Source organism: Phyllopteryx taeniolatus, chromosome 17 (genome assembly GCF_024500385.1).
Source record: "Phyllopteryx taeniolatus isolate TA_2022b chromosome 17, UOR_Ptae_1.2, whole genome shotgun sequence".
NCBI lineage: Eukaryota > Metazoa > Chordata > Actinopteri > Syngnathiformes > Syngnathidae > Phyllopteryx > Phyllopteryx taeniolatus.
The window spans coordinates 2,553,732-2,579,162 of record NC_084518.1 but is presented as its reverse complement, the minus strand read 5'-3'; the positions used below and the strand labels follow the sequence as shown (position 1 = coordinate 2,579,162).

At 42.7% G+C, this 25,431-nt stretch overlaps 3 protein-coding genes across 4 annotated transcripts; 2 read left to right on the top strand and 1 right to left on the bottom strand.

Annotated features, from left to right (window-relative positions):
- Positions 1-362: 362 nt before the first annotated feature.
- On the bottom strand, positions 363-7,947 carry c17h11orf54 (chromosome 17 C11orf54 homolog). Of its 2 annotated transcripts, none has more exons than XM_061752596.1 (8): positions 7,782-7,947; positions 7,610-7,708; positions 7,461-7,534; positions 7,253-7,354; positions 5,740-5,916; positions 3,275-3,424; positions 1,689-1,757; positions 363-767 (listed from the first exon to the last, which is right to left on the bottom strand). In XM_061752596.1, the coding sequence occupies exons 1-8, from the start codon at positions 7,846-7,848 to the stop codon at positions 603-605; spliced, it is 903 nt and encodes a 300-aa protein (XP_061608580.1). In that variant the 5' UTR covers positions 7,849-7,947; the 3' UTR covers positions 363-602. The 2 variants fall into 2 exon arrangements, with proteins under 2 accessions (XP_061608580.1, XP_061608578.1); XM_061752594.1 differs by having other exon boundaries at positions 1,641-1,757; positions 7,782-7,943.
- Positions 7,819-14,641, top strand: LOC133467552 (uncharacterized). Its single transcript, XM_061752554.1, has 5 exons — positions 7,819-8,646; positions 10,761-11,034; positions 11,122-11,237; positions 11,580-11,622; positions 12,660-14,641. Exons 1-5 carry the CDS (start codon positions 8,477-8,479, stop codon positions 14,385-14,387), a joined length of 2,331 nt encoding a protein of 776 aa, XP_061608538.1. The 5' UTR covers positions 7,819-8,476; the 3' UTR covers positions 14,388-14,641.
- A 1,766-nt stretch (positions 14,642-16,407) lies between these two features.
- aspa (aspartoacylase) lies at positions 16,408-24,811 on the top strand. Its single transcript, XM_061752593.1, has 6 exons — positions 16,408-17,092; positions 20,089-20,284; positions 21,507-21,600; positions 21,683-21,790; positions 23,477-23,586; positions 23,742-24,811. Exons 1-6 carry the CDS (start codon positions 16,710-16,712, stop codon positions 23,931-23,933), a joined length of 1,083 nt encoding a protein of 360 aa, XP_061608577.1. The 5' UTR covers positions 16,408-16,709; the 3' UTR covers positions 23,934-24,811.
- The last annotated feature ends 620 nt before the right edge of the window (positions 24,812-25,431 follow it).

Sequence of the window (25,431 nt, the reverse complement as noted above, 5' to 3'; positions counted from 1 at the left end):
CTACACATAATAACAGAGAATACAATTTCAGTTGGACTGGCCTATGGCGGATGACTGGTTAGCACATCCGCCTCACAATTCTGAGGACCGGGGTTCAAATCCCGGCCTGACCTGTGTGGAGTTTGCATGTTCTCCCGTGCCTGTGTGGGTTTCCTCCCACATCCCCAAAAACACGCACGCTAGGTTGATCGCAGACTCTAAATTGCCCGTAGGTGTGAATGCAAGCGCGGATGGTTGTTTGTTGATGCTGTATGTGCCCTGCAATTGGCCCCGCCTCTCGCCCGGAGATAGCTGGGATAGGCTCCAGCACGCCTGCGGCCCGCGTGAGGAGAAGCAGTATGGGAAATGAAAGAAGGGTTGGCCAATTTTTGTATTTTTTTTATTTCGACAGATAGCTAAGTACAAGGTACAGAATGAACTTGTTTGTTAATGCTGAGGGATATTAAAGATTATGAAGCACAATCATTGTATACAGTACATTACTAGAATTGTTTGTTTTTTTTCAGTATTCAAAGGTTCGAGTTTCACAAAAACTGCAATTTGTGTATGGCTGGATTTCAAAATGGACACAATGCCGAGAAGGGTCGCAGCGGAGTCCTTCTTTAATCTCTTCCGACGGCTTCGGGCCTGTCGATGCGGTACATGAACTCAGCAGGCACGAAGTAGCCCAAGTACTGCACGCTCTCAGGTGTGGTATCTATGTAGTAGTGGCCACCTTCCCCATGGCGGCTGAAGCAGTGGGTGTGCTCCACACGTAGATCGAGTCCCTTGATAGGAAGCACAGCAGCAGTTTCGAGCAGCACTAATGCAGTGAGTCCCAACCAATGCGCCGCAGTACATTAGGCCATCCGAGACGACTACAAATAATTCAGTACGTCGTCTTTGGGCTTTCAAGTCATGAAATGTTTTGAACAAACAATGACTATAAATAACTCGCGTGTCGACATATTTGGACTTCACGTTGAACCTCCTGACTCCTGAGCCTTTCCTCTTTCTTTCTAACTTCTCTCCTTCCCTCCATCCTCCATCCCTCACTCAGCTCCTGACTCCTCAGCCAATTTACCCTGTTGAGCTGCATTCTTCTTCTTATTGTGTTTTTCCGACAAAAATAACAAAATATTGCCCCATTGTACCGGGCCTTTGGTCTGTTTAGTTTCCCTCGTAAACCTCGTAGATGCCTTCTTATGTTGAGATCAGTGCGATCTTCAAATATAGCTTCTCCATTAGTCAGTTGACCTGTCGAGCCCGCACAGTACGACTGACTCCAACGTAACAAAAACACATACTTTGTGCATCGGTAGTCTTTCGTCTGTTGAAAACGTCTATCCTCTATGGAAATTGGTCAAGCGCCCAAGAAAACCAATTTTCAGAAAACACCTAGTTATCCCTTTTCTGCATCTTTGCAGAGGCACATGACCACATCTGCAGCCGTTCTCCATCCACTGAGCGCAGCACGCCCACGTCAACCCTTATTATACACCTTGACAAGGTCGAAAGGTCCGTGCTTTACCGAGAGACATTCTAGCTACGTATGTACCGTGCCGAGTAATCATCACGGCATCGATAAAACAAGCAATCTAAAGGTGGCCTGAGACTTTTGCACAGTAGTTTATGCTTTCATCGATGAGATGTTTACTCACAGGATCTTTGGATACAAGCACCGACTGGCAGACGAGTGGGGCGTTCACCTCAAAGTGTTTGAGCCAGCTGTTGACCTCTTCATCGGAATTGAGCGGACAGACTGAGAACTCTCTCGGCTGTGCAGAAACAGTCAGCATGAGTCTCGCGACGCCCATCTTTCATGCTGGTTTAAAGAAGACATTATGAAATGTCCCTACAATTTTTTTTAAAAGGTTCCCGTGTCTAAATATAACACGAGACATGCTTTTGTCAAAGTACTCCAAGGATCGAGAATGATACAACACTGTACACTACACACCCATTGAGTCTCGAGAATCGATTGGAACTGAGACTAACGTTTAGATTGCCTTGGAAATTCTAATTTTATAATTTCGGCTCCTAGTTTCCATGGCCGCAGTCCGCCGACCCCAAAGAAGAAGAAGTGCCTGTGCCCAACGGCAATCAAATGTGCGTCTTAACTTTTGGGGAATAAATGACCAGTCGCCTCAGTGCAACACTTAACAATCAAATGATTTATGCAAATGGCTGCAATATAAAATAGAGTGAACATTTTAAGGGGGTGTGAATACTTTCCGTACCCACTGTACACCAGGTTAGTCCCGGCAGCATTGGACACATTTATTTTCACGAGGTTGTCAAAAATAACGCTCTCTTGTGAAAGTGCCAACTATACTCCTATGAAAGGAGAATTCAGAATTTATAAATTCAAGTTCATAGGTTTGATATTAATAACTGCTCCAGTGTGTGCCACTAACATGTGTATGTGTTCACTGTGATGGGTTCAATGCACAGAACAAATTTTGTGTGTGTGCATGCATGCATGTTCATGACAATAAAAGGTGATTCTTCTTCTTCTTCGTTGACACCTTTGATTTATTTAACACAATAAACCAATCCATCAGTGTAGGTTAAGGATATGTGAAGGTATATCATTCTTGTTGTTACATACTCTATAGTTAAAAAAAACAGCTAGGAAATAAAGCACAACATAATAGATTTTTCAGGATTTGGGGGTGGCCAGCGGCCCTACCCAATGATGCGTGATTGGTTGAAAACGAGCAATTGCGAGATGAGAAGAAACTTCTTCTCTTCTCCTGCCTTGTCCCACCCAGTGTACAAAGTCGTACGATGCAGGGAAACGACACGGTCCGTGTCAAATGTGTATTTTCGTCTCCGCTGCGAAGTTTGGTCGCCCCTTATTTAAACCACGCAAACTGACCCTCTCCCCTAAAAGAATCGGAATCAACAATTGTTTGGAACCGGAATTGAAACAATTAACCAGAATCGGAGCTGGAATCTTTCCAATTCAAACAATGCCCAACCCTACCTGTTAGCTTATAATACTTTGTGCATCCAATAAAAGTAATTGCATCTCCGTTTACCATTTTGGCTTCAATGTGTTTTTTTAAAACAGCCGTTGCATGACTGGATCTTCAGGCAAAACGGTGATGGAAGTCAGCCCCATTTGTCACAGTGGGGCGGAAGCGCAGGAAACATTTACATTATTGGCAGATAAAAGGTTGAATTGGTTGTTTAATTCATTAATTTAAAAAAAAAATAATTAATTAATTTTCCATAATATGTCCCCTTTAATTTTTATTTAAAATAGCTGCATTAAGATGCTCGTATTTACCATGATGTGGATTTTTGCTTTCCCCCTCTGGATGATGAAGGTGCCCCCAAGAGCCAGGCTCCGATCAGGGTACTGAACCTCCAGAGTTTTTCTCAAGGCCGTCACAATACTGCGATCTCCCGTTCTCTTTTGTGCCCGCACCTCGATGACCTGGGGGAGAGGAGGAGACGGGTGTCTCAGCTGGCACTGCTAATTTGGCCCCGGTAATGTTGCTCTCAGTTGATGCCAGTTCAAGTGGCATCGGGCTGAAGTTCATGCACAAGAATCTAGTTATTAAAACAAGTCATTATGTAGACGTGAGTTCATACACAAGAAACTAGGGAAGTTTGTGATTGACAACAAGCACACCGACTATGCGTTTTTTTTTTTTTTTTTCCATAATACTGTCAGTAGTTTTTTTAAGCTTCTCTTTTGGAAAGCCGGTTAAGCCTTTGTTTGATATCCTTGTAGTGCACTACTTGTCTATATACTAGTACGCGCTTTGTTCTTGCAAGTAAGACAATTCAGCAGAAAGAACTAGTGATGTCTCTGCCATTTCTGCTAACTCAAAGAATGACTAGGACACACTAGAACAACTAGTGACATTTTTTTTTCCATTACTGTATGACATTTCTGTTCACCAGTTTACCAACTAGGACCCACCAGTAAAATGACTAGGAGGCGCTTGCTACGAGGGAGATTACGGTGCACTAGTAGAACAACTACACATGATTAGTGAGCCAAAACTGAACTTGTTGACATCTGCACACCGCTAGTAATAGAAGTGGCGTGGGCAAAATGTGTAGCTGCACAGAGTGGCATTTCTGGGGCAGAGGAATCAACACCCCCCCCCCCCCCCCCCCCCCCCAAAAAAAAAAAATAAAACAATAAAAATAGACGTTTTCTATGGGCATCATGACATGTAAATCATTGGTGTGTGTAAGGGGACTTTGCGCCCCCTTGTGGGGCAAAGGCAAGATATTTCATGTTCAAACTGCTAAACTTTTGGTTTTTTCCCTAATAGTTAAGCATTTTGAATTTGATGGCTCCAACACATTCCAAACAAGCTGGGACAGGGGCATGTTTACCACTGTGTCACATTACTTTTCTTTTTAACAACACTCAGTTAACGTTTGGGAACTGAGGGCACTAATTGTTGAAGCTTTATAGGTGGAATTCTTTCCCATTCTTACTTGATGTACAAATTCAGTGGCTCAAAAGTTCGGGGTCTGGCTTGTAGGCCAGTCTTGTACTTGTACTTGCACTTTTACTACGAAGCCACGCTGTTAGAATGCGTGTAGAAAGTGGCTTGGGAGTGTCTTGCTGAAATAAGCAGGGACGTCCCTGAAAAAGACGTTTCTTGGATGGCAACATATGTGACTCCAAAGCCGGGAAGTCCCTTTCAACTTTAATGGTCTCTTCGCACACGTGCAAGTTACCCATACCATGGGCACTAACACACTCCCATACCATCACAAATGCTGGCTTTTGAACTTTGCGCTTAAAAACAATCTGAATACTTCTTTTCCTCTTTGGTTCGGAAGAAAAGATGTCCATGATTTCCAAGAAGAATTTAGAATGTGGAGTTATCAGACCACAGCACACTTTTCCACTTTGTGTAAGTCCATCTCAGATGAGCTCAGGCCCAGAGAAGCTGGCGGAATTTCCGGGTCTTGCTGATATACCGCTTTCGTTCTGCACGTTAGAGTTTTAAAGCAACAAACTGTATTAAGTGATAATGGTGATAGTGGTTCTGAAGTGTTCCGGAGTCCACGTGACAATATCCTTTACACAATGATGTCGCTTTTTAATGCGGCGCTGCCTGAGGCATGGAAGGTCACGGGCATTCAATGTCGGTTTTGGTTTTTGTCGCTTACGTCCAGAGATGTCTCCAGATTCTCGGAATCTTTTGATGATATTATGGACCGTAGATAATGAAATCTCTACAGTTCTTGCAATTTAATGTTGAGGAATGTTGTTCTTAAACTTGGACTATTTGCTCACGCAGTTGTTCACAAAGTGGCGAACCTCACCCCATCCTTGCTTGTAGACAACTGAGCCTTTTGGGGATGCTTCTTTTAGAACTACTCATGAAACTCACCTCTTGCCAATTAACCCGTTCACCTGCGGAACGTTCCAAACAGGTGTTTTTTGAGCAGCCCTCAACTTTCCCGGTCTTTTGTTGCCCCTGTTGCGGTTTTTCTGGAACCCATTGAAGGCATCAAATTCAAAATGAGTGAATATTTGTGTAAAATGTGTTTGAACATTAAATGTCTTTGTAGCGTATTCAATTGAACGTGGGTTGAAAAGGATTTGCAAATATTCTGTTTTTATTTACGATTTAGACAATGTCCCAGCTTCACCGGAACTGGGGCTTGCCGAACTTTATAACGACACTTGTCTTGCTAGTGGGGATAAAGGAAGTCACATGGACAATGTAGCGCACGGCACGACTAAGATAGGCTTGCCATGGCTGGAATCATCACCTTTCCTGGCCTCCCTTCACAAGCGTAAAGATTCCCGAGCAGTCCAAAGTTGCAATCAGAGAATTTGTGGCTGTATCTTTCTTGCAGGCACTGGCCATCCACTGGATTGATGGAGGAGAAGTAGCTGCTGTTCACTGCAGGCCTTCCATCAGCTTCAGTCAGAACCAGTGGCATCAACTGGGATAGGAAATATACTGTACATCAAAGCACAATCTGCTGCACGTAAAAGTGGAGAAACAATATACCCATATAATTAGCCTCGTCTTTCTTGTCAGCACAGCCCTAATTTTAATGAAATCAAACGACTGCTGTTTATGGAGTCAGCCCCGAGTTCATATTTCCAAGAATGCCCACTGTGCCATTTTCCCATAGCCTACAAAGCAGTTATGACTGAGGCCTGTGAGGCCCGCGCAAATCTGATGTAACATCCATTTGTCTATTGGTCCATTTTCGACTCCCTTTGACCAGGAACATGAAACCTAGCCTTTCGGGTTATCAAAGCACTATTTTACGATAAGTCCTCCATCCATTTTGTATACTGTAATGCTTGTCCTCGTTCAGGTCACGAGTGAGCTGGAGCCCAACCGAGCTGACTTTAGGCCAGAGGCGGCGTGCGCCCTGGACTGGTCGTCAGCCAATCACAGGGCACTTATAGGTAAACAAGCATTCACTTTCACGCACTCATTACAGTCTTTAATTAACCTAACATGAGTGTTTTTGGAAGATGGGGCAAAGTCAGAGTTATTGGAGAAAAACCAACACTAGCACCGGGGTCAATTGCAAACTCCGCACGGGAGGACCCGAGCCAGATTCCAACCCAGGACCCCTCGACTGCGAGTCTGACACATTAACCACTGCCATGTGAAGGTTTCTCAAGCCTATTCGATACAATTTTACTATTTGGACTACTGTATTACCTCTTTACATGATTGATTATACAATATAAACTAAGGTCATTTGGAATTGGACCAAAATGGTAAAAGAAAATTGGTAAAAATATGCGTCTATATTTGCAAAAAAAGGCACAAAGCTGATGTCACGCAACACTGAATATTAAGTCTGCTTTTTCTTTGGCTTATTCTAAAAGATGGAGCGCCGTCACGCATGATGTCACACAAGACCTCAGTTGATGAAGTCTGTGTGAATGCGTTTTTTCCCTTTGACTTTGTGGGTTTCTGTGACGGGCCAAAAACAAGAACCAACATGAGAAGAAGGATATACACAGGTTATGTGAATGAAGCAGAATTACATTTCAAGCAGTAGGACGACTGAAGTGTCACTGTACGCATTGATAGGTTAGTGTTTTGTTAGGTATTACAATGACTTAACTTTTAAAAGTGATCTAATGTGGGAAAGGGAGTTTTAAAATGCAAACAAACCTGACCTTGGAGGCTACACTGCAAGATGTGAAATGAATGCAGTAATACAAAACGAGCAGGGACTGCAGTGCTGAAGTCATGGGTCGCAGGTGTAATGGCGGTTGCATTTAGCGTGCATGCAATATCGAGGGTACCTCCGCATTCATCCCCACGATCCTCGAGGAAACGGCTCCTGCACCGAGGATGAACGCTCCTGGTAGCTCCAGCTCCTTTGAGATAGCATTCATGTCATACTCCTGATGAGAAAATAGGATTGAACAAATGGACAATACCAACAGGCATCAGTCAGAGGCATCTGAGTGCATTTAGTTTCTGGGTGAGTTGTGGACCAAAGTACTCTACCTTGTGCTTTTGAACCACAGGGACCAGGTAAGGTACTCCTCCCACATCTGTGACCCGAGGACTTCCACACAAACCTATGGCATAAAAAAGTGCACAAAATTGATTTTGATTGATTTTTAATGTGCGTCATTGTGTAAAAATAATCTCACCTTTAACAGGAAAGTTGAATGGCTCCTTAGTGAGATCGGGACATTCCACAACACTAACCTTAACTTCTGCAAAGTTATCTTCCAGTCCTGTTTGTAATACTGCAAACAGCAATAATCGTTTTGATTCTCTCCTCTGACCACTAACCGTGTCCATAAAAGTTCAAGTCCTTACCGGCACGCAGTTCCTCCAGGTCTGGGACATGCAACTTAGCTTTTTCAGTTTTGCTAACATCTGCCATGACTGTATGGAAGTGCAAATTAGGTGACGAGACGGGGAAAAATGGAAACGTGTGTGCACTGTCCAGTTTGCAGAGAAACTGTCTGACTAAAGTACAAGCAAAGAGTAAAAAAAAAAAAGGAGCCAGAGGCTTCCCTTATCGTGTGTCATCGCCGGCGGAACAAGGTTATGCCTAATATTTATTAAACCAATTTTGCCCATCGGAAGTATTGTTGTTAGCGCTGGTGTATCTTTAAATGTTAATATGTTTTTGTTTCTTTGTATGGAACGTCAAAAACGTGTCCAGTGGAGTCTGTATTCGGGGTATTACATGTTGACCCTAACGTGTTGACTAAAAACAGAAGTAACCTATTGAAGGGTATTTCTTGACTTGGTTTTTAGTCTTTGGCGATTGTTTAGGAAGTCACATGATGACGCTAGAAATACTTCCTGGTTTATCCGGAACCACATGTGAAGCTGTTAGTGCATAATTTCCTTTTTTAAACAGGTTGTCCGTTGTTTGAGCAATGTTTTCCTAATTTTGGCCATTTTTTCACTCCCGACTATGACGAGTTCGTTCAGCAGTTTGTGCTACTTTCCGGTATGAAGTAGATTTAGGATTTATAATAACGATTCAAAGTAAGCCTAAAATGTCAGAAATAACCAAGGATGTTGGATTGACTCGGGACGGCGCCCTGGCTGACTTGATATCAGCAGAATCAGGCCACGCCGTCCTGGAGAAGTCTCTCCCGGATTGTGTGAAGGAAATCTCGCAGCATCTCGAGCGCCAAAATCCAAAAGGCCCCACTGAAGTCGACAGGTACAGTGTTGCCCAGCCTTCACATTTTACATTCGAACAAATCTAATGACAAACAACCAAACAAAAATAGCATGTATATACAGTGGTACCTTGATTTTAGCAGTTTAAATCGTACAACTGTAAATCTATATATAAAACACTTCCTGTCATTTTTCGTAAATGAACATTGGCCTGTCACGGTAGCAATTTTTTAGGATATATTTTCCTAAAAACTATCAAATTAAACAGCATAATTGTTTTATGCTACTGTTATCATGATATTAGAGTATAATAATTCAAGTACATCCTTTTTAAAAGAACAATTAATTTTAATTCTAAATAATATCTTAGATAAATGAAATGTCTTAGATAAATGAAAAAAACATAAATAAAACAGACTCAGGCTGTTCACAAAAATTACACTTAAACAAATGTTAAAAATTTGGCACAGAGGTATAGTCATTAACCCTCCAAAGAGGACAAAAAACATTCTTGTAAATTTGACACACCACACAGAAGAGGGTTTTCAAAAAGACCTACCAAATATGAATGAAAAAAAAATCTCCATGTATGTAAAATAAGGCTCTGAAATCAAGAAAAATATGGCCCGTCGTCAAGCTGGACATTAGCACATACATTTTGGTGACAATTGGTCGCAGATGTGTGACATTGAGACGTTAAGCTTTTTCCCCATTGGGAGCGCATATCGAGAGGAAAATGTTGAACGTCCATAAAATATAAAATATTTGGCATTTTGTTCTGATATTTTCAGATGGGGAAGGGAGCGTAATTCAAGATGTCCGACGTGACGATTGGTTGGAGTTTTGTCACATTGAGCAACGTTAAGATTTGTTCACATTAAGTGTGGACTGGCCCGACACGGGGGACAGTAAAGGAATTACACCAGTTCATGCACGCTACTTTGTGGATGACACCTCCGGAATTTAACCCCCGCGATAAACTGTATGGTATATCAAATTAAATTTCCCAATTGAAATGACGATCTGTTCCAGCCCCCCAAAATCCACTGCAATTTCTTATGTATTTGTAATAAGGAAAAATAGAAGAATATAGAGGAATAAAGTTGATGAGCCACACAATGACGTTATGGGAAAGAGTACCGGAGGCTAGTCAGGAGAGAAGTATTTGCGAGCACCACTGTGGTTTCATGCCAAGAAAGAGTACCACAGAGCCATGATTTGCCTTGAGGATGTTGATGGAGAAGTACAGAGAAGGTCAGAAGGAGCTACATTGTGTCTTTGTGGATCTAGAGAACGCCTATGACGGAGTACCCAGAGAGGAACTGTGGTACTGCACGCGGAGGTCTGGCGTGGCAGAGAAGTATGTAAGAATAATACAGGACATGTACCAGAGCAGCAGGACAGTGGTGAGGTTTGTTCAAAGTGTGAGGGATCAGGAATCAGTCCTGAGCCCCTTCCTGTTTGCAGTGGTGATGGATAGGTTAGATAGAGAAAGGAATAAAGATTAGCTGAAGTTAGACATAATTTACGTGCATGGATGAGAGAGGTGGAGGGAGACGAGTGAGGCTACACGGAGAAGAGATAGCAAGGGTGGAGGACTTGAAATACTTGGGGTCGACACTCCAGAGCAATGGTGAGTGTGGTCAGGAAGTGAAGAAACGGGTCCAAGCAGGTTGGGACGGGTGGAGGAAGGGGTCAGGTGTTAGGGAATTAGAGTACTTTTTATCGCTCTATTTATCATTAGATTATTATTTTTTTGAACTTCACTCAAATGTTGCCTTGCAACACAAAGCAATAAAAACGATGAAGCGACAATTTGTAACTTGCACAACTTAAATTGGGGCACTCGTAAGTGAAGATACCGCTGTATACTAAAATAATGATGATCTCGTTTGATATTACTCACAAATGTACTGACTGAGTGTAAAATTCGGGCCTACTTAGTTGCTCATAAAGATATGCAGTTCCATGAATGGCATCATATGGATATACAGTGTGATGGTATCTTCTGCCATCTAGTGGAAGAGCATTTAAAAACCATAGTGTATTACACAGTAGTTGCGAATCACCGCATTAGTGACCCTGATCTCACAGAAATGACAAAGCTTCCTTAGTTGCAAACTTATGTGAATTTGTGATTCTGCGTCTTTGCAGCGATTCGGGAGACAGCCTATTTCTCACACAGGAGCCAGTCCCTCAGGCTGCGAGAGCAGTCAGACGGCGCAAATCATCACAGCGCACCTACGCCACCGAGGGAGAGGACAGTGGGGGGATAACTTCGTCCGCTCAAAGACATGACGATAACCATGAGATGAGCACAAACAAAAAGAAACAAAAGCTAAAGTTACCAAACTATAACTTCTCTTTTCTCACGGAAAGTTGGCACAGAGGCACCCATTTAATCAAGAGACACAATATAAGACTCCATGTAAGGATTGTCCAATGGTTCGTCCTTGTATGATAACATTCTGCATCCTTTACGCTCATTCAATATTTTGTATATTTCTGTTTCCAGAATTATGTGACGGGGGGCTTCTTTAAATGTGTAAAGTTGTGGCAGGGAACAAATCATTTCTGGATGCCTCTACCAACAGTTGACCAAGATGATGAGGACATATCACCACTTACACAGTGAGTTTTTTTTTTTTTTTTTTTGGGGGGGGGACATTATTTCATGTAGTCATCATAGTTATTTGAAGTTAATGATAAACTTATGTGTTAGTCACATGCCCTGAGCTCCCATGTACAGTAGGAGCTGCTCCCACTTCAGTTTCAATGCTCTTTCTAGTGGCTGGATTATTTTTGAAAAAATGAAGTGATAACAATACAGATATTAACACATTTTCCCAATAAATAAACCCCTTGTTTTCCATGTGGGGAGCCTTTCCCCCCAGACTCTGATTCTTAATTATGGAAAAGAGAGCAATTTATATTTGTGTTCATCATAATTGCAAAATATCTGTCCTGTTGCAGAGATGGAGAAGACAAATCTAGTCATGAGGACATCAAAGTGGTGGTAAGCAAACTGTCACTCTCTTTTGACAAAAAAAAAGATTCAATTAACGTGAGAAAAGATGAAAAAAAAATGCTGCGTTACATCTACGCCAGTTGTAACGAGACACACACCTTCCAAAAAGCTCAACTTTCATCTCGTCAGTCTATATAATATTCTCCCAAAGATCTTGGGAATCATTCAGATGTTTTGTTTGTTTTTTGCAAAAGTAAGTCAAGCCTTTATGTTCGTTTTGGTCTGCAGTGGTTTTTGCCTCAGAACTCTGGCATGGATGCCATTTTTTTCCCCCAGTCTCCTCCTCATTGTTGTGTCATGAACACTGACCTTAACTGAGGCAAGGGTGGCCTGCAGTTCTTTAGAAGTTGTCCTGAGTTCCTTTGTGGCCTCCTGGATGAGTCATCGGTGTTCTCATGGGGTAGTCTTTGTAGGTTGGCCACTCCATGGAAGGGTCACCACTGTTCCATGTTTTCTCCTCGTGAGGATAATGGCTCTCCCTATGGTTCGCTGGAAGCCAAAACTTTAGAAATGGCTTTTGTTACCCTTTCCAGACTGATGGCGTCAATTACTCTATTTCTGGACTTTTCTGGAATTTCTTTGGATCGTGTCATTTTGTTGCAGCTTTTTTCGATCTTTTGTCCGACTTGATTTTGTCGGAACAGATTCTGTTTAAGTGGGTTATCGTTGTCTGATATTTACATTTGTTTGGTGATCTTAAACATTAAAGTGGGGAAACTATGCAAACACATAAGAATTTGAGAAGGTGGCCAATACTTCTGCACAATACTTTACAGTATTTTCAATCTATTTTTTCTTGCAAATCTTTGCGTGTGTTCAAGTAGCTTTACAATGTGTGAGAAAAAGTGTGTTTTAATAAGTGTTTTTTTTTGTTGTTTTTTTTTAAAGTATGTGGGAGAGGTACAACTACTACAAAAGTGTTGTTTTACATGGTCTCTCTATATGATGGATTTTCATCTATTGCAGGTGGGTCTGCAACGTAACGCCGAAGTGAAAGGGGGTTAATCCTATTTTTTGTGTTGCAGGACAAAAAATGTTTTCTGGCCAAATCCAAAACAAAGCAGCAGCAACCCTGGTGCACACCACCACGGGGTACCAAGCAGTGGAAGCATCAGCAGGAGGGAGGAGTTGTTACCCAAGAACGGGAGAAAATAGTTGAAATATCCAGTATGAGTAATGAGTTGAAATATCAATTGCCCACATCAAGTATGCCTTTGGTGGAAGATGGAAATGATGCAGTATGTTCCTCTTCAACTTGTAACATTCCTGCTGTGTTGGGAAATAATGAACCGTTAAGAAACAATATGGTACAAATCCAAACTCCGAGAAGCAAGAGGATTCCTATCCCAGAAGAAAGACAAGAACTCGTTGATGCAGAGACTACAAACAAATGTGTGCTATTCAAAAAACAGAGCAATGCATCTCGGGAAGGGAGTGATCAGCAGTCCAGGCAGGAAGAGGTTGAGGGGGTTGCCGCAACTTCCGTAACCGTGGAAACCACAGATGAAAATGCACTTGCACTGGATGAAAACAGAAGGGACAACTTTTTACATGTTGCCAACACTCCGATGCCAGAAGACAGTGTAGCGGATGGCGACCTGGCCTCGGTGAAAAAGACTAGAGACGATGAGCAGGTTAACTCGCAGCTTGACCTCAGCGTAAAAGAAAATGCTGCGTTTTCCCTCAGCCACAATGACTTTACAGAGAAAACCGAGCGAGGCGAGGTTGAAGAGTTGTTCTGTGCGGTCAGCGAACCTCTAAATGATAACAGGCAGGGGGGAAAAAAGAAAAAAAAGAGATCACGTCACAAACCTGGGAGTTTAGACATTACTGCAGACCCTCAAGAAACTGACAAAAGAAAACACAAGAAGATTGTTGATACAGCTCAAGAAGATAACAATAGTGGGAAATCTTCCAGTGATGCCGCACGTTTGTCTCGAAGTACAAGGAAGACGAAGAAGAGATCGTCCGTCACAGACATTTTTGACACTCTAGACGAGACCCAACGTGTGGCGGACGAAACGAAGAAAACCACTGAAGACAAAGAGGTGCAACTGGTAAGCAAGAAAAAGAAGAAAAAATCCGGCAGAATGATCCCAGAAGATGATGAGTTGGTGTCTGAAAGGGAAAAGAAAACCAATGGAACCTCTTCCTTCCTTGTTGCTGATGTGGAGGAAAGCAGTGCCTTGGAGGCGGACTCACACTTTAGGTTCAAGAAGAAGAAAAAGAAGTCTGCCAGCTACGAGAGCACAGGGGATTTTGAGGGTGCATCATCAAACTGTGCTTTGCCGGAAACCATTGAGGTGGGATTGGGAGGTAAGAAGAGGAGAACTGACAGTCAAGTGGCGAGAAAGGAAAGTGCAGATGGTTCTGGACATTTGAAACCTGGTGAGCACAAGTTAAAAACGAAAAAGAACAAAAATAAGGGTTGGCTGCATCGTCAGACAGTGGGGACTTCACCTGTTGAGACTGGAGAATCTGAAAACTCCACAGTCACCCCTTACAAGAAGAAGAAACGCGCATCGTTATCGCCGAATCAAGCGCGCTGTACCGCTTCTGATAAGGAAACACCGAACATGCCCAAAGATAACCCATTAGATGATTTAAAAGACAAGAAGAAGAAGAAGAAGAAGAAGAGAAAAAGGCAGCACGGAAGCCTGCTGCGCTTGATGAGGGGTTCTTGTCTGAAGAGGTTGTCCAGCATAAAAGGCCAGAGAAGGAAAGAAATCCATCAGCACCCAATCAGATACTGAGTCACTTTTTTAAGTGTGCGTTTTAGGCTGTGTCAAGCAAAACAAACCAAAAGTGGTCATAAGCTGAGAAGCGGTCCTCACACACAATGACAGAGGGATTTGTTATCATAAACATTTGGACGACGCCTGATCGGATGCATTGTGGTTGTCTCCAGTAATGTATTTCTGGTTTGTTTTGTATCAAAAATGTTTTCATGAACATGCCTATATTAAGGGTAGGTGTCCATCTTGTGAATATAAAAAAGTCAACACACCCCCGTTCAAATGCTTTTTTTGTGATATAAAAAAATGAGAGTGACAAATCATGAAAAAAAAAAAAGACCATTGATATGAACTACAGTACAACCTGTACAACTCAATGACATTTTTATAAAATACTTTATTGAGGGCAAATACAAATAGACAACTGAGAATGTGGTGTGCACATCCTCTTATAACTGCCAATGTGACTGTCTTCATAATTAACCAATCACATTCAAACTCATGCTAAATATGAATCAGCACACCATAGGGCTTATGCGCAACCAACTTCCGCATTAGGAAAAACGGGTCAAAGCAATTTTTACCGGTTCAGGTGACTGGTGGAGCCCTACGGCAGGAGACCGGATCAAAGCATCCGTGGCAACTTTACATTTCTACAATGGGCCTCATTCGCTAATAAATCCGAAGAAATGTTCCCACTGTGCGCACATTGATGCCAATTGTCTTGGCACCACCGTACGTATGTTAGTGACTCATAATGCATTCTAAATGATGGGCCATAAACGCCACCCATTTTACTATCAAGAACTTCTGTCTGATGTAGCTCAGCCAATTGCACGGAGGTTTCAAATCACAAGAGATGGCTGATCCAAAACTAACTTTTTTCATCTTTAGCCTATTTTCAAAAAGTTGGTATCAGAGGAAAGCTTTCTAAACACAGAAACCGACAACATATAGCCTCATAATCAGGTTAATAATTTTGAATGAATTACGAAGTTACATTTGAGAATTTGGCACAAAACATACATTTATACCTATACAAAAACAATTGAAGAGCTGTGAATGAACAAACACTGTATAGGTTGTTAAAATGCATTGCAAAGAATAAATATAGCAAAGCAGCATTTGTAGTTAATGAAATAAGCAGTGGAAGCGACAGAAAATATATGAGCCATGTGCTGACGGGAGTACGCCACAATTCAACCGGGGGGATTAGAAACAATACTGAAGCCATGGGAAAAAAACTAAGAAATCTGAGCGGTCCAATCGCATTGTGAATCAGGCCCATTATCTTTTGTTGTACAGAAGATGACAGTCGCTAATGTTTAGGCTTTGTTTATGTTTGAGTTTTAGCACAGTTCGTTGAGTAGTATGCTAGCTTTCGGAGCATGCAAAGGAAGTCTGCTAAACTGTTAACCTTGTTTCTTATATAGCTAATTGCCACGATTTCAAGTTCTCATGTTCTTGTAGGCTTTTTTGTCCCCAAATGAGGACAAGTGCTATAGTAAATAAATGGATGGATAATAAGGATATATTTATGGGTTCCTGGACCGTAATAAATGAGGCTGCTATTGAAAAATGTGCATCCTACGCAGTTTCTATGCTAATTAATAGCTGTGCTAAAACTCAAGCTAGGTTCAAGATCCCGAGCGGACCATCCGCCAACATCACGGCTGCGGTGTCCTTGAGCGAGACACCGATACCCCGAAATGCTCCCCGGGCGCTTCAGCTGCCCCTTGCCCCAGTGTGTTCCACTAACATGCGTATGTGTATGGGTTCAATGCAGAGAACTAATTTCGTGTGCAATGTTCGTGACAATGAAAGGTGATTCTTCTTCTTCAAACCTTTTCAGAGATAGTTTGTCATCAAAATGCGCAACTCTTTAATTATGGTCTATGACCTTAAAGTCTTAAAAATGTTTATTGTGCTCTCCCGAAACCCTAATGAGGACAAGTGCTAAGGAAAGAAGTATTGCCACTACTATTGCAACTGCCAAATCGCACACTTATCCAGCAGTGTGTGGCAAGCACTTTTCTGTCTCTTCCCATTTTCTTGCGCTTGTAACTTGCTGTGGTGTATCGAGAAGTAAGAAGCAGCGTAAATAAATAGATAAATGCTGGATTTGTAAACCCCCTATAGTCGGTCCAGTATTTGTGTGGAATGAGACGTCGCTTTAATATGAAGGTACCGGAAGTCACATCTTCTCGTTTTGTCCGGTCTTAACCACGTCCAACGGGAGTTTATTTTGAAGAGACTTTCCCGGAAATGTATCCGCGACATTAGGTCTCCTGCAACGTTTGCCACCTTACAGCATGACCGACAGCAGTCCAGGTGGCTATTATGTCGTTCACGGCGGCTGACTCCAATGAGCAGGCGGCCACCGCGGACACAGTCGGCCTTTTAAAAACACAGCGTACAGAAGTGCCGGGCTCCTGTCGGAAACTTTGTGTTTTTGTCCCCCTCGCAACTCGTCCGGCCATGTCTTCCGCCTCCAACGGCAGCGCGCGCTTCAACGAGGCCCGCAGAGTGGCGATCTTCGGCGGGACTCACGGCAACGAGATGTCCGGCGTGACGCTCGTCAACCTGTGGATGAAGAACGGCGCCGAGATCCAAAGGAAGACCGTCGACACCAAACCTTTCATCACCAACCCCAGGGCTGTGGAGAAATGCGCCAGATACGTGGACACCGACCTCAACCGAGCTTTCACGCCAGAAAATCTCAGGTAAAAGCGGCCGTACGCCGTGTAGGGTTAGTGGAAGTCGTGCTCCATCATTGGCGTCTGAATGACAAACAAGCGGAATGAACTTTTATCACAACGCTTCATCGAGGAGATGACATGGCGTGAGACGGAGTGCCATCGTGCCCGCGTGCTGTCGACGTGTTCCGCGGAGCGTCAATAGAACAGAGTGCGCCGAAACGGATCGAAGACAATCAATCCCCGAGCCCCAATGTCCTTTTCGCGTCAAATGAAGTCTTCTGCGACGCCCTGGGCCTGGCTGGCGCGCGCAGTCAGGCAGCAGTGCACGCCTAATGTGATTGGGTAACATCGTCGCCTCGTCGCGTTCCAAGTCGATTTATCGATGCCAGGCTTCAGGGTCCTTTTCCGAGGGAACGGCAGGCTCAAATGTGGCGGAGCGAGGTGTTGACCTTTCAAAAAGTTGATCCGCAGCTTCGTTGCACCTTCTGCCATCTAGCGGAAGAGCTTTTCATTGCTGTCACCATATGTCGCTCGCACACAAACACGAACGCAGACGTGATTTGTCGTTCGAACTGATGAAGTCAGGGTGGGGAGAAATATCGCGATATCCCTCTCCGCGTTTCAATATCGATTTCTCTGATCCTCTGACTCGATTCACCCCCCTGTGCGCGTAGATTCACGTTGTATGGGTGAAAGTTGCGCTCGACCTAAAACAACAAACTGCTGACCGAAGCAAGGAGCAGAAGCGTGCTGCCATCGCCTTCAACTTTTCATTTTGGGATTCCCAGTACAACTGGAACACAGGGACATGGCAAAAAAGTAAGATCTTTTGGAAGCTGTGCCAGGCACATTTTTGAACAATTGGCATTGCAATTTCCAGGAGGAAAGAAAAAAAAAATGTTTGGCAGGCACTTTACTTTTTCAGTGTTTATACAGAACTATCATGTTTTCCCACTTTTGTACGCCATATCCACAAATATTGTGTATTTTTCTCTTTTTCTTTTGCAGATGTAGTCCTCAAAAATGTGAGGTGACATACCACATGGTCACAGAATTGATATCAAAGCATTTCAATCATCATCAAATCTCATCGAATCACAACCCCAAAAAATAGATCAGTCTATCAACGGTAATAATCCCAATCAAATTGAAACGCGATGTTCGAACGATACTCAGCCCTCCGATTAGGTGAAACTGTATCATTTCCCATAAGTGGGCGAGCGGTCAGCACGTCTGCATCGTAGTTTTGAGGGTAAAGGCTTGAAATCTCGGCTCTGGGCTTCCTGCGTGGCGTTTGCGTGTTTTCCATGTGCTCGCGGGCGCTCCAGTTCCTCAACGTGAATGTTCCGTTAAGTGAAGTGAAGTCTAAATGTGCCCTGCGATTGTTTTGCGACCAGCCCACGGTCTACACTATTCGCCCAAAATCACCCGCGACCCTAATGAAGACGAGCGCTGTAGAAAGTGAAGGGATAATCAAGACTGAGAGGCTGCGCCAAGCCGAGGTAGAACAAGTCTGTCGTCGCTTCATCGTTCTTACAGTTTGATCTTTACATATCTTATCCAGCTTGAAAAAATGCTTTGGTGTTTTTCCTGAGGGCAACATAAGAAGCTTAGACGCTTGCTAAAAACAGCCTGCGATAGATAGACTGACAACTTCAAGCTGATTTTTAGTTTCCATCTGTGCGCTTTCACAACTCATCAACAGCCACTGTGCTTGTGTGCCCATGCACGGGCGCTCAGGACAATGGCAGATATTCACTGAAAATAGGAGTACAAAGTGCAGATGTGTGCACGCAGAAACAATATGGGCGGGAGAGGTGCTGTTGTACAGTAAGTTGGAGAACGTCCTCGACGTGGTGTCATTTGGAAATGCTTTAAAACAGATAAGAGTGACAAAAATAACAGCAGCTCTCATTTTAGCTGTAAAGGTCAGTCCCAGCAAGGGCTCAAAACGGGTTTCTTAAGGAGCATTGGGAGCACGTAGGCCACAGAGGGGCAGAATGACATTTCACAAAAGGAGGCCCAGTACTGTCCCATACAGCTCGTCCATAATAGAACATGTGGCACAAGTACTTTTATATATTGCCACTTGTAGAGTTGTTCATATTTCATGCAGTATTTCAAAACTTTCTGAGTTTGCTGCTTGGGGGCTCCTCCACTACGACAGAGTTCTATTCCTACGGCGGCAACGTCAACCAGAATTTGTACGCATTTGTCGGGACACGCTGTCAGCTATCATCAAGCTAGGCTAACGCAGTAGTAAAGTCATACTTACATGAAATATTTGTATGTCAAGCACTCAAATATCGAACAGTAAGCAGTGCAGTAACTGAGCGTGCCTGCTTTTACCTCGCGGTGACGTATTCTGACACCACCGCGCAAACTCGTTCTTTGGCTCGAAATGTCGTCTGTCGGCACCATACCGAACACTCCCTGTTTATGAAATGAAGGGATGAGAGCGTTTGGGGAAAAAAAAACAAAAATCCATACTTGGCAATGTTTTATCAACCAGTATCATGCTAACCTTAGTAGCTGGCATTAGGGCTGTCATGATACACTCAAGTTAAAATTGGATTCCGACCAGTTGGGACTGAATCAAAAAGTACTTTAGTGCACTCCTTTTGGGCTCCATTGCTTCGAGACACCCATCAACGATCAGTTCCGAACCAAATGAGTTGATTCATTAATCACTAGTAGATTGCATTGTGTAACATTTGACTTCCGTGCTTAGTTTCCCCCCCTTTGTGCAAAGATATGTCGAAGTTCTTTAAAGCTCCTACATAATAGATAGTTTGGGTTTCTACATTAACGTGAATATTACTTGATTCATCACTCACAGGGCTGTTAGCGTTTTCAATGATCATTGATCTAAGAAAAAACAGCATTACTTAAAAATATCCTTGATTGTGGAAACGTCTGGCTTCTTGCTTAGTTTTCCTGCCGCTCTGCGTGCTGCAAATCAACTAGCACCAAATGCAAATGCTGTCAGCAATAGTTTTCTAATGGCGTGTGTACTTCAGTGCTTCCGGGGGCAAGGAGTTACCCTACGAGGTGCAGAGAGCTCAGGAGATCAACAGACTGTTTGGCCCTAAAGGAAGCCCGGAGGCCTATGATGTCATCTTTGACCTCCACAACACCACGTCGAATATGGGCTGCACTCTCATTCTGGAGAACTCAAAAGACCACTTCAATCTGCAGATGATGAACTACATAAAGGTTTAGTATTACTTATAATCCATTCGTCAATGTTTTTTTTAAGCTCCACAAATGGAGCATCGAGTTTAATTGCTTCCGCTCAGCTTCATCTTTCATATTATTCCATGTGCTAAAGAGTTAATGTGTAACATGCGCCAGGCGTCTACGGAGAGCTTTAGTAAGCTCTTTTACTGTTTAACAAACATACAAGGTTATGTCATTAGTTATTACTTGGCCCCTTGTGACCTTAGTTAAGCTCCAACTAGAAGTGGTTGAGTCTATCTTTACTGATTACCAAGAGAGAAAAGCGCCTACCAGTGCAAACCATTTTCACATCTCGACGTTCGTTCGGCTGTAAAGGCCTTGGCGTATAGCGCTGCGCCTGTATAGGACCTTACGCCACAGCCTGGGCATACAGACTGCCGGAAAATTCAAAGAAGAAGAAATTGGGGAAGTTTATGCACTAGCTACATTGCAATTGCAAACTCTTCTCCTGATCATTTTTGTTACGCTAAATGCTAGTGAGGATAAGCGGTAAAGAAAATGGATGGATGGATGGACTTGTGAGGCAAACACTCAACAGTTGCTCCTCTATTTGTGTATGGCAGCAGCACGAGCTTCGCATTGCTTCCTCTGCCGAGTTTGACAAAGATTTGACATCAATCAAATTTCAAAAATATTTGAAAGATTTAGCATCCTAAGTCATATTTCAACAGTTTCTGAAAACGGGACATTTTTTTTCAATTATGCTATTATTATTATTATTATTATGTAATTGGGCTAACGACATGGTTAACATTTATGATCCTGAGAGGACAAATCCTTTTTAATAGTACCCACAGCACAATCCAATACGGCAGGATAAATTTTTATCCTTATATCCGCTCCGATTTCTCCTTCCTTACTCCTTGTAAAATTACTTGTCTGATAATATGATGCGTTCTCATAAAAATATGACTTAATTCTCATAACATTTACATTTTATTCTGGAAGTCTAATTATTTATTTATGGCTGTATGGATTTGTTGTTGTTGTTGCATTTTTTAATATATTTTTAATGTATGTAAGCATGTCTTAATTACGTAACATAGCCCAATCGTTTTCTGGGGGTACATATTTACATCTTGAATTCTGAGTGCCTTGTAAGTGACAAAGCTATCGTTAGCTCGAGTCTTTTGCGCAGTACTGTCACCGTGGTCCATGTTCTAACTTCCTTTGTATAATCTTTTTGGGTGTGTTGCAGAAAGCCACGGCTCCCGCCAGTTGTCTCGTTCTGCTAAACGAACATCCTCTTCTGAAATATTCCACTTCCCGCTCGGTAGCCAAACATCCCGTTGGTGAGTTTCTCAAATGCGAGCAGCTGTATCTACGCCTGTAAAGCGGGTGGAAAAGCTGCATACTTTGTCATTATTGTTTTAGGCTTGGAGGTGGGTCCTCAGCCCCAAGGGGTTTTGAGGAGTAACATATTTGAAGCCATGAGGGTCATACTGAAACATGCTCTGGACTTCATCGCTTTGTTTAATGAAGGTAAGACAGACATTGCATTGCAGCTTTAGTCTTATGCCAGACTTGTGGGTATAAGAATCGTAACCATAATAATCCTAATAATAGATCTGCAAGGTAATAATATAGAATCCGTGGCAGTGGTTAGCATGTCTGCCTCACAGTTCTGAGCTCGGGGGTTCCAATCTGGGTTCTGGCTTTCCTGTGTGGAGTTTACATGTTCTCCCTGTGCTCGCGTGGGTTTTCTGCGGGTACTCCGACTAAAAACATAGACAATGGATGGATGGCTTTCCATCCAGCTACGCATCCATTTTCTACTGTACACCGCTTGTCCTTATTCGGGTCGCAAGGGAGCTGGAGCCTATCAGCCAGCCAATCGAAGGGCTTTATTTATCAACCAAATGTGGAAAAACACCCTCAAAACAATAGTACATAAAAATAACATTTAATCTATTCATTGTTCATTTTTCCATATTCGATCGAGGAAATATAGCCAGTGCCCAATACTATTGACCACTTCAGAACAGTAACTTTTGGTTCAGGTTGTACTATTGTTTAGTTTAGTTTAGTTGTTCACAAAGTGTTACGCAATAGCATAATAAGCAGTCTGTTTTGTCCGTCTGCCTGCTTCTCAGCCTAATAAGACGCACAATGAGAGATGACAAGTTGCCCACAGGCGCACCACCAATTCGCCCACGTGCACCTGCACTAGGACCCCTAACTAGCTCGGTGGCGACCCTCCGGCTCGGTACAGCGTGTTCGATGTTTATGTGCAGCGAGGCCATCATTTCCTAGCTCTTTTACGTAAACAAGCTGTGTGTGCCAAGTGTGAGTTGCAGCTTGCAGTCTGTTGTTTTTTTTTTTTTGCCCCCAAACTGGGCTGCTGTTGAATAGTGTGCTTGTTAGGAGCTGGTCAACTTGCGTCTTTCGTGCCAATGGTGTGGCAATCTTCTGTCTCCGGTCCACGCTGGCGAAGCTGATAAATGATGTGACTTGGTGATGAATCGGTGATCCTGCCCTCAAAAGAGAAAGAACTTGTTCAGGTGTACAAGGTCCAAACATCAAATATGATAGATTGTTTTTGCTTGAATTATTATTTTATTCTAGAAGGGGAATACGTTTAACATTTCTCCTCAGGTTTATTTGCGCTTTTGTGAATAAACAGTGCATCTGGAAAGTGTTCACAGGGCAAGTTCGAGTTAACTTTAGATACCGTGGTTACTCTTTGTACCCACGGACAAATTATATTAGAAATGATTCATACCCCTTTTCAATTCAGGCATATCCAAAGTTTTGTTTGATGAATATTGTTTTCTTAAAACTGTCCATTCGGGATACAAAAAATGTTCAATATATATAAAAGGTTGGAGGCTCACCGGTTTAGAGTCCCGCTACGGACAACTAGATGCTGGTGTGCTTCTTGACGACAGTTGAAGTGCCCTTGAGGAAAGCGTTGAACCGCCTCAAACTGAGCTCGAGGAGAGCAGCACCAATTGTTCGCCCTTTCACTCTGATATCTCTCCTTGCATTCCTGCATATGTGTGATGTGCAAAATAACATGATCTGTACGATAAATCAAATGTGGAACAATCACCATGAATTAACCTGACAACCTCAGCCTATGAGGCCTTTTTTTCTGACGCCTTTTTGATCAATTCAACAGAGAGGCTTTGAACATGTTTGGAATGTTGTTTGCTGTGTGTTGTTTAGGCATGGAATTTCCGTCCTGTACAGTGGAAGTTTTCCGGGTTTCAGAGAGGGTTGACTACCCCAGAGATGCCAATGGAAACATTATTGCCATGGTGCACCCCAATCTGCAGGTAGAAAGAAAGGGGGGGGGGGGGGGGAGGAAATCATTCTTGTCGAGGAAATCAAAACGTGGTCTTTGTTGTGAAAAGTCACAATATAATGAATGTTACATTGAGCAGCACACTCAAGTCACTTCTCCCCCTTGCTGGGATTGTTTTTGTTGCAGGACTGCGACTGGGAGCCATTGAACCCGGGCGACCCGATGTTCCAAACATTTGATGGGAAGACCGTTCCCTACCGAGGCTCCGGCACTGTTTATCCCACATTTATTAATGAGGCAGCCTATTATGAAAAACAACAGGCGTTTGTTACCACTAGACGAGAAACTCTAGTGGCAAGCGCCATCAGAAAAGCATAAAAAGAAAACCGTGGATTTGGAGGGCGCACGTGAGCCACCACAACAATTTGTAGATATCTTTTGCACTTTCTTCCTCACATAACAATCGATGCCATCTTCTGCTCAATGGTTTTAGTTTTTGTGCACTTAATGACAGAAAATCAGTTAACTATGCAAAGAATGTGGAATCTTTGCAAGGCAAAGACTTTGCTGTGACGAGTCTTTAATCTGAAGATTTAAGGTACAGTATTTGTGGTTATTTATGATAGTTATTTAAAAATATACTTTTGATTAAATCAATCCTTTTATGAGATTAAATCTCGAGGTTAATCATTAAAGGCCTGATTAGTTCCTGCTTTATGATTAGTTGCTGTACATTTCCTTTTCATGCTCAGGAAGCTAATTGGGGATCATAACCTGCAACCTTTGACCCCCAGCCGTAGTGATTTGTCTTCCTCATGAATATATTTGTAAGATCCTGGGAGGTTATTTGTGGCCTTTGAAACTATTTGCCTGTTGCATCTGTGGTGCTCCTAATCCTATTGTTGCCTTAAAAAAAAGACTAAATTGCACTGCCAAATTGAAGTTGATGTGTTTGATAATAACATACAGGTATTTTAATAATAAGAATGCAGTATACACTGTATGCTCCTTCCTTCTCTGCACAATGAAAATGAAAAAGTAATATGTGTCTATTTTGGTATTCTCGTACTGTGTAGCAGATGTAGATAGTTTTTACGTTTTGATGTCTTTGTCGTCATCAAGGGTATCCTTGTGGTCTCATCATAATAATGTTTCATAATTATACGTGTTACCACCATTTATACGAGAATCAAAGTTCACTGTCCTTTCAATCCTGTGGAAATAGTCCCAAAAATAAATGTCAAATATCGATGCTGGCTGTCATCGTCTTGTGGTGATTCGAATGTCGTCGGGTTGTCTTTCAGTGTGTAGCACCAGCAGTCACATGAGGGCGTCACACTAATGTGAAAAATCTCAATCGATCCATTTTCTATGGCGTTTGTCCTCATTTGGGTCTGGGGCCTATTCCAGCTGATTTTGGATGAGAGGCGGGCTGGGCTACACCCCGGACTGGTCGCCAACCAATCGTAGGGCACATAAGGATGATCTTTTTTTTTTTCTTAAACAATTTACAGCCTTCAATTACCTAACATGAAGCAGGCAAACGTGCCTCTATCTAATTTAATTGCCCCTATCCCAGAACTACACCAAAAAATGTACTGCTCTACTGTCATTTGAACATTTGTTATATTTTTTGCATTTGAACTAGTACTTGGACAACAACGTGGGCCCCCTTGTAACCAACCCTGAAGGAAGTCTCGAAATCTGAGATCACTGATGAGCTGACCTTTGCCGAGGAACTCAGCGCTATCAGAGTCGTGTGGTTCATACACTTCCTGCTTTATAATTTTATGATTCCTATCTAAAAGGGTTAGTGGTGATCAGGCCTTCATTGAGATGCTTGATGTTTCACGCTGGCAAGGGAGAAATGCTTTTA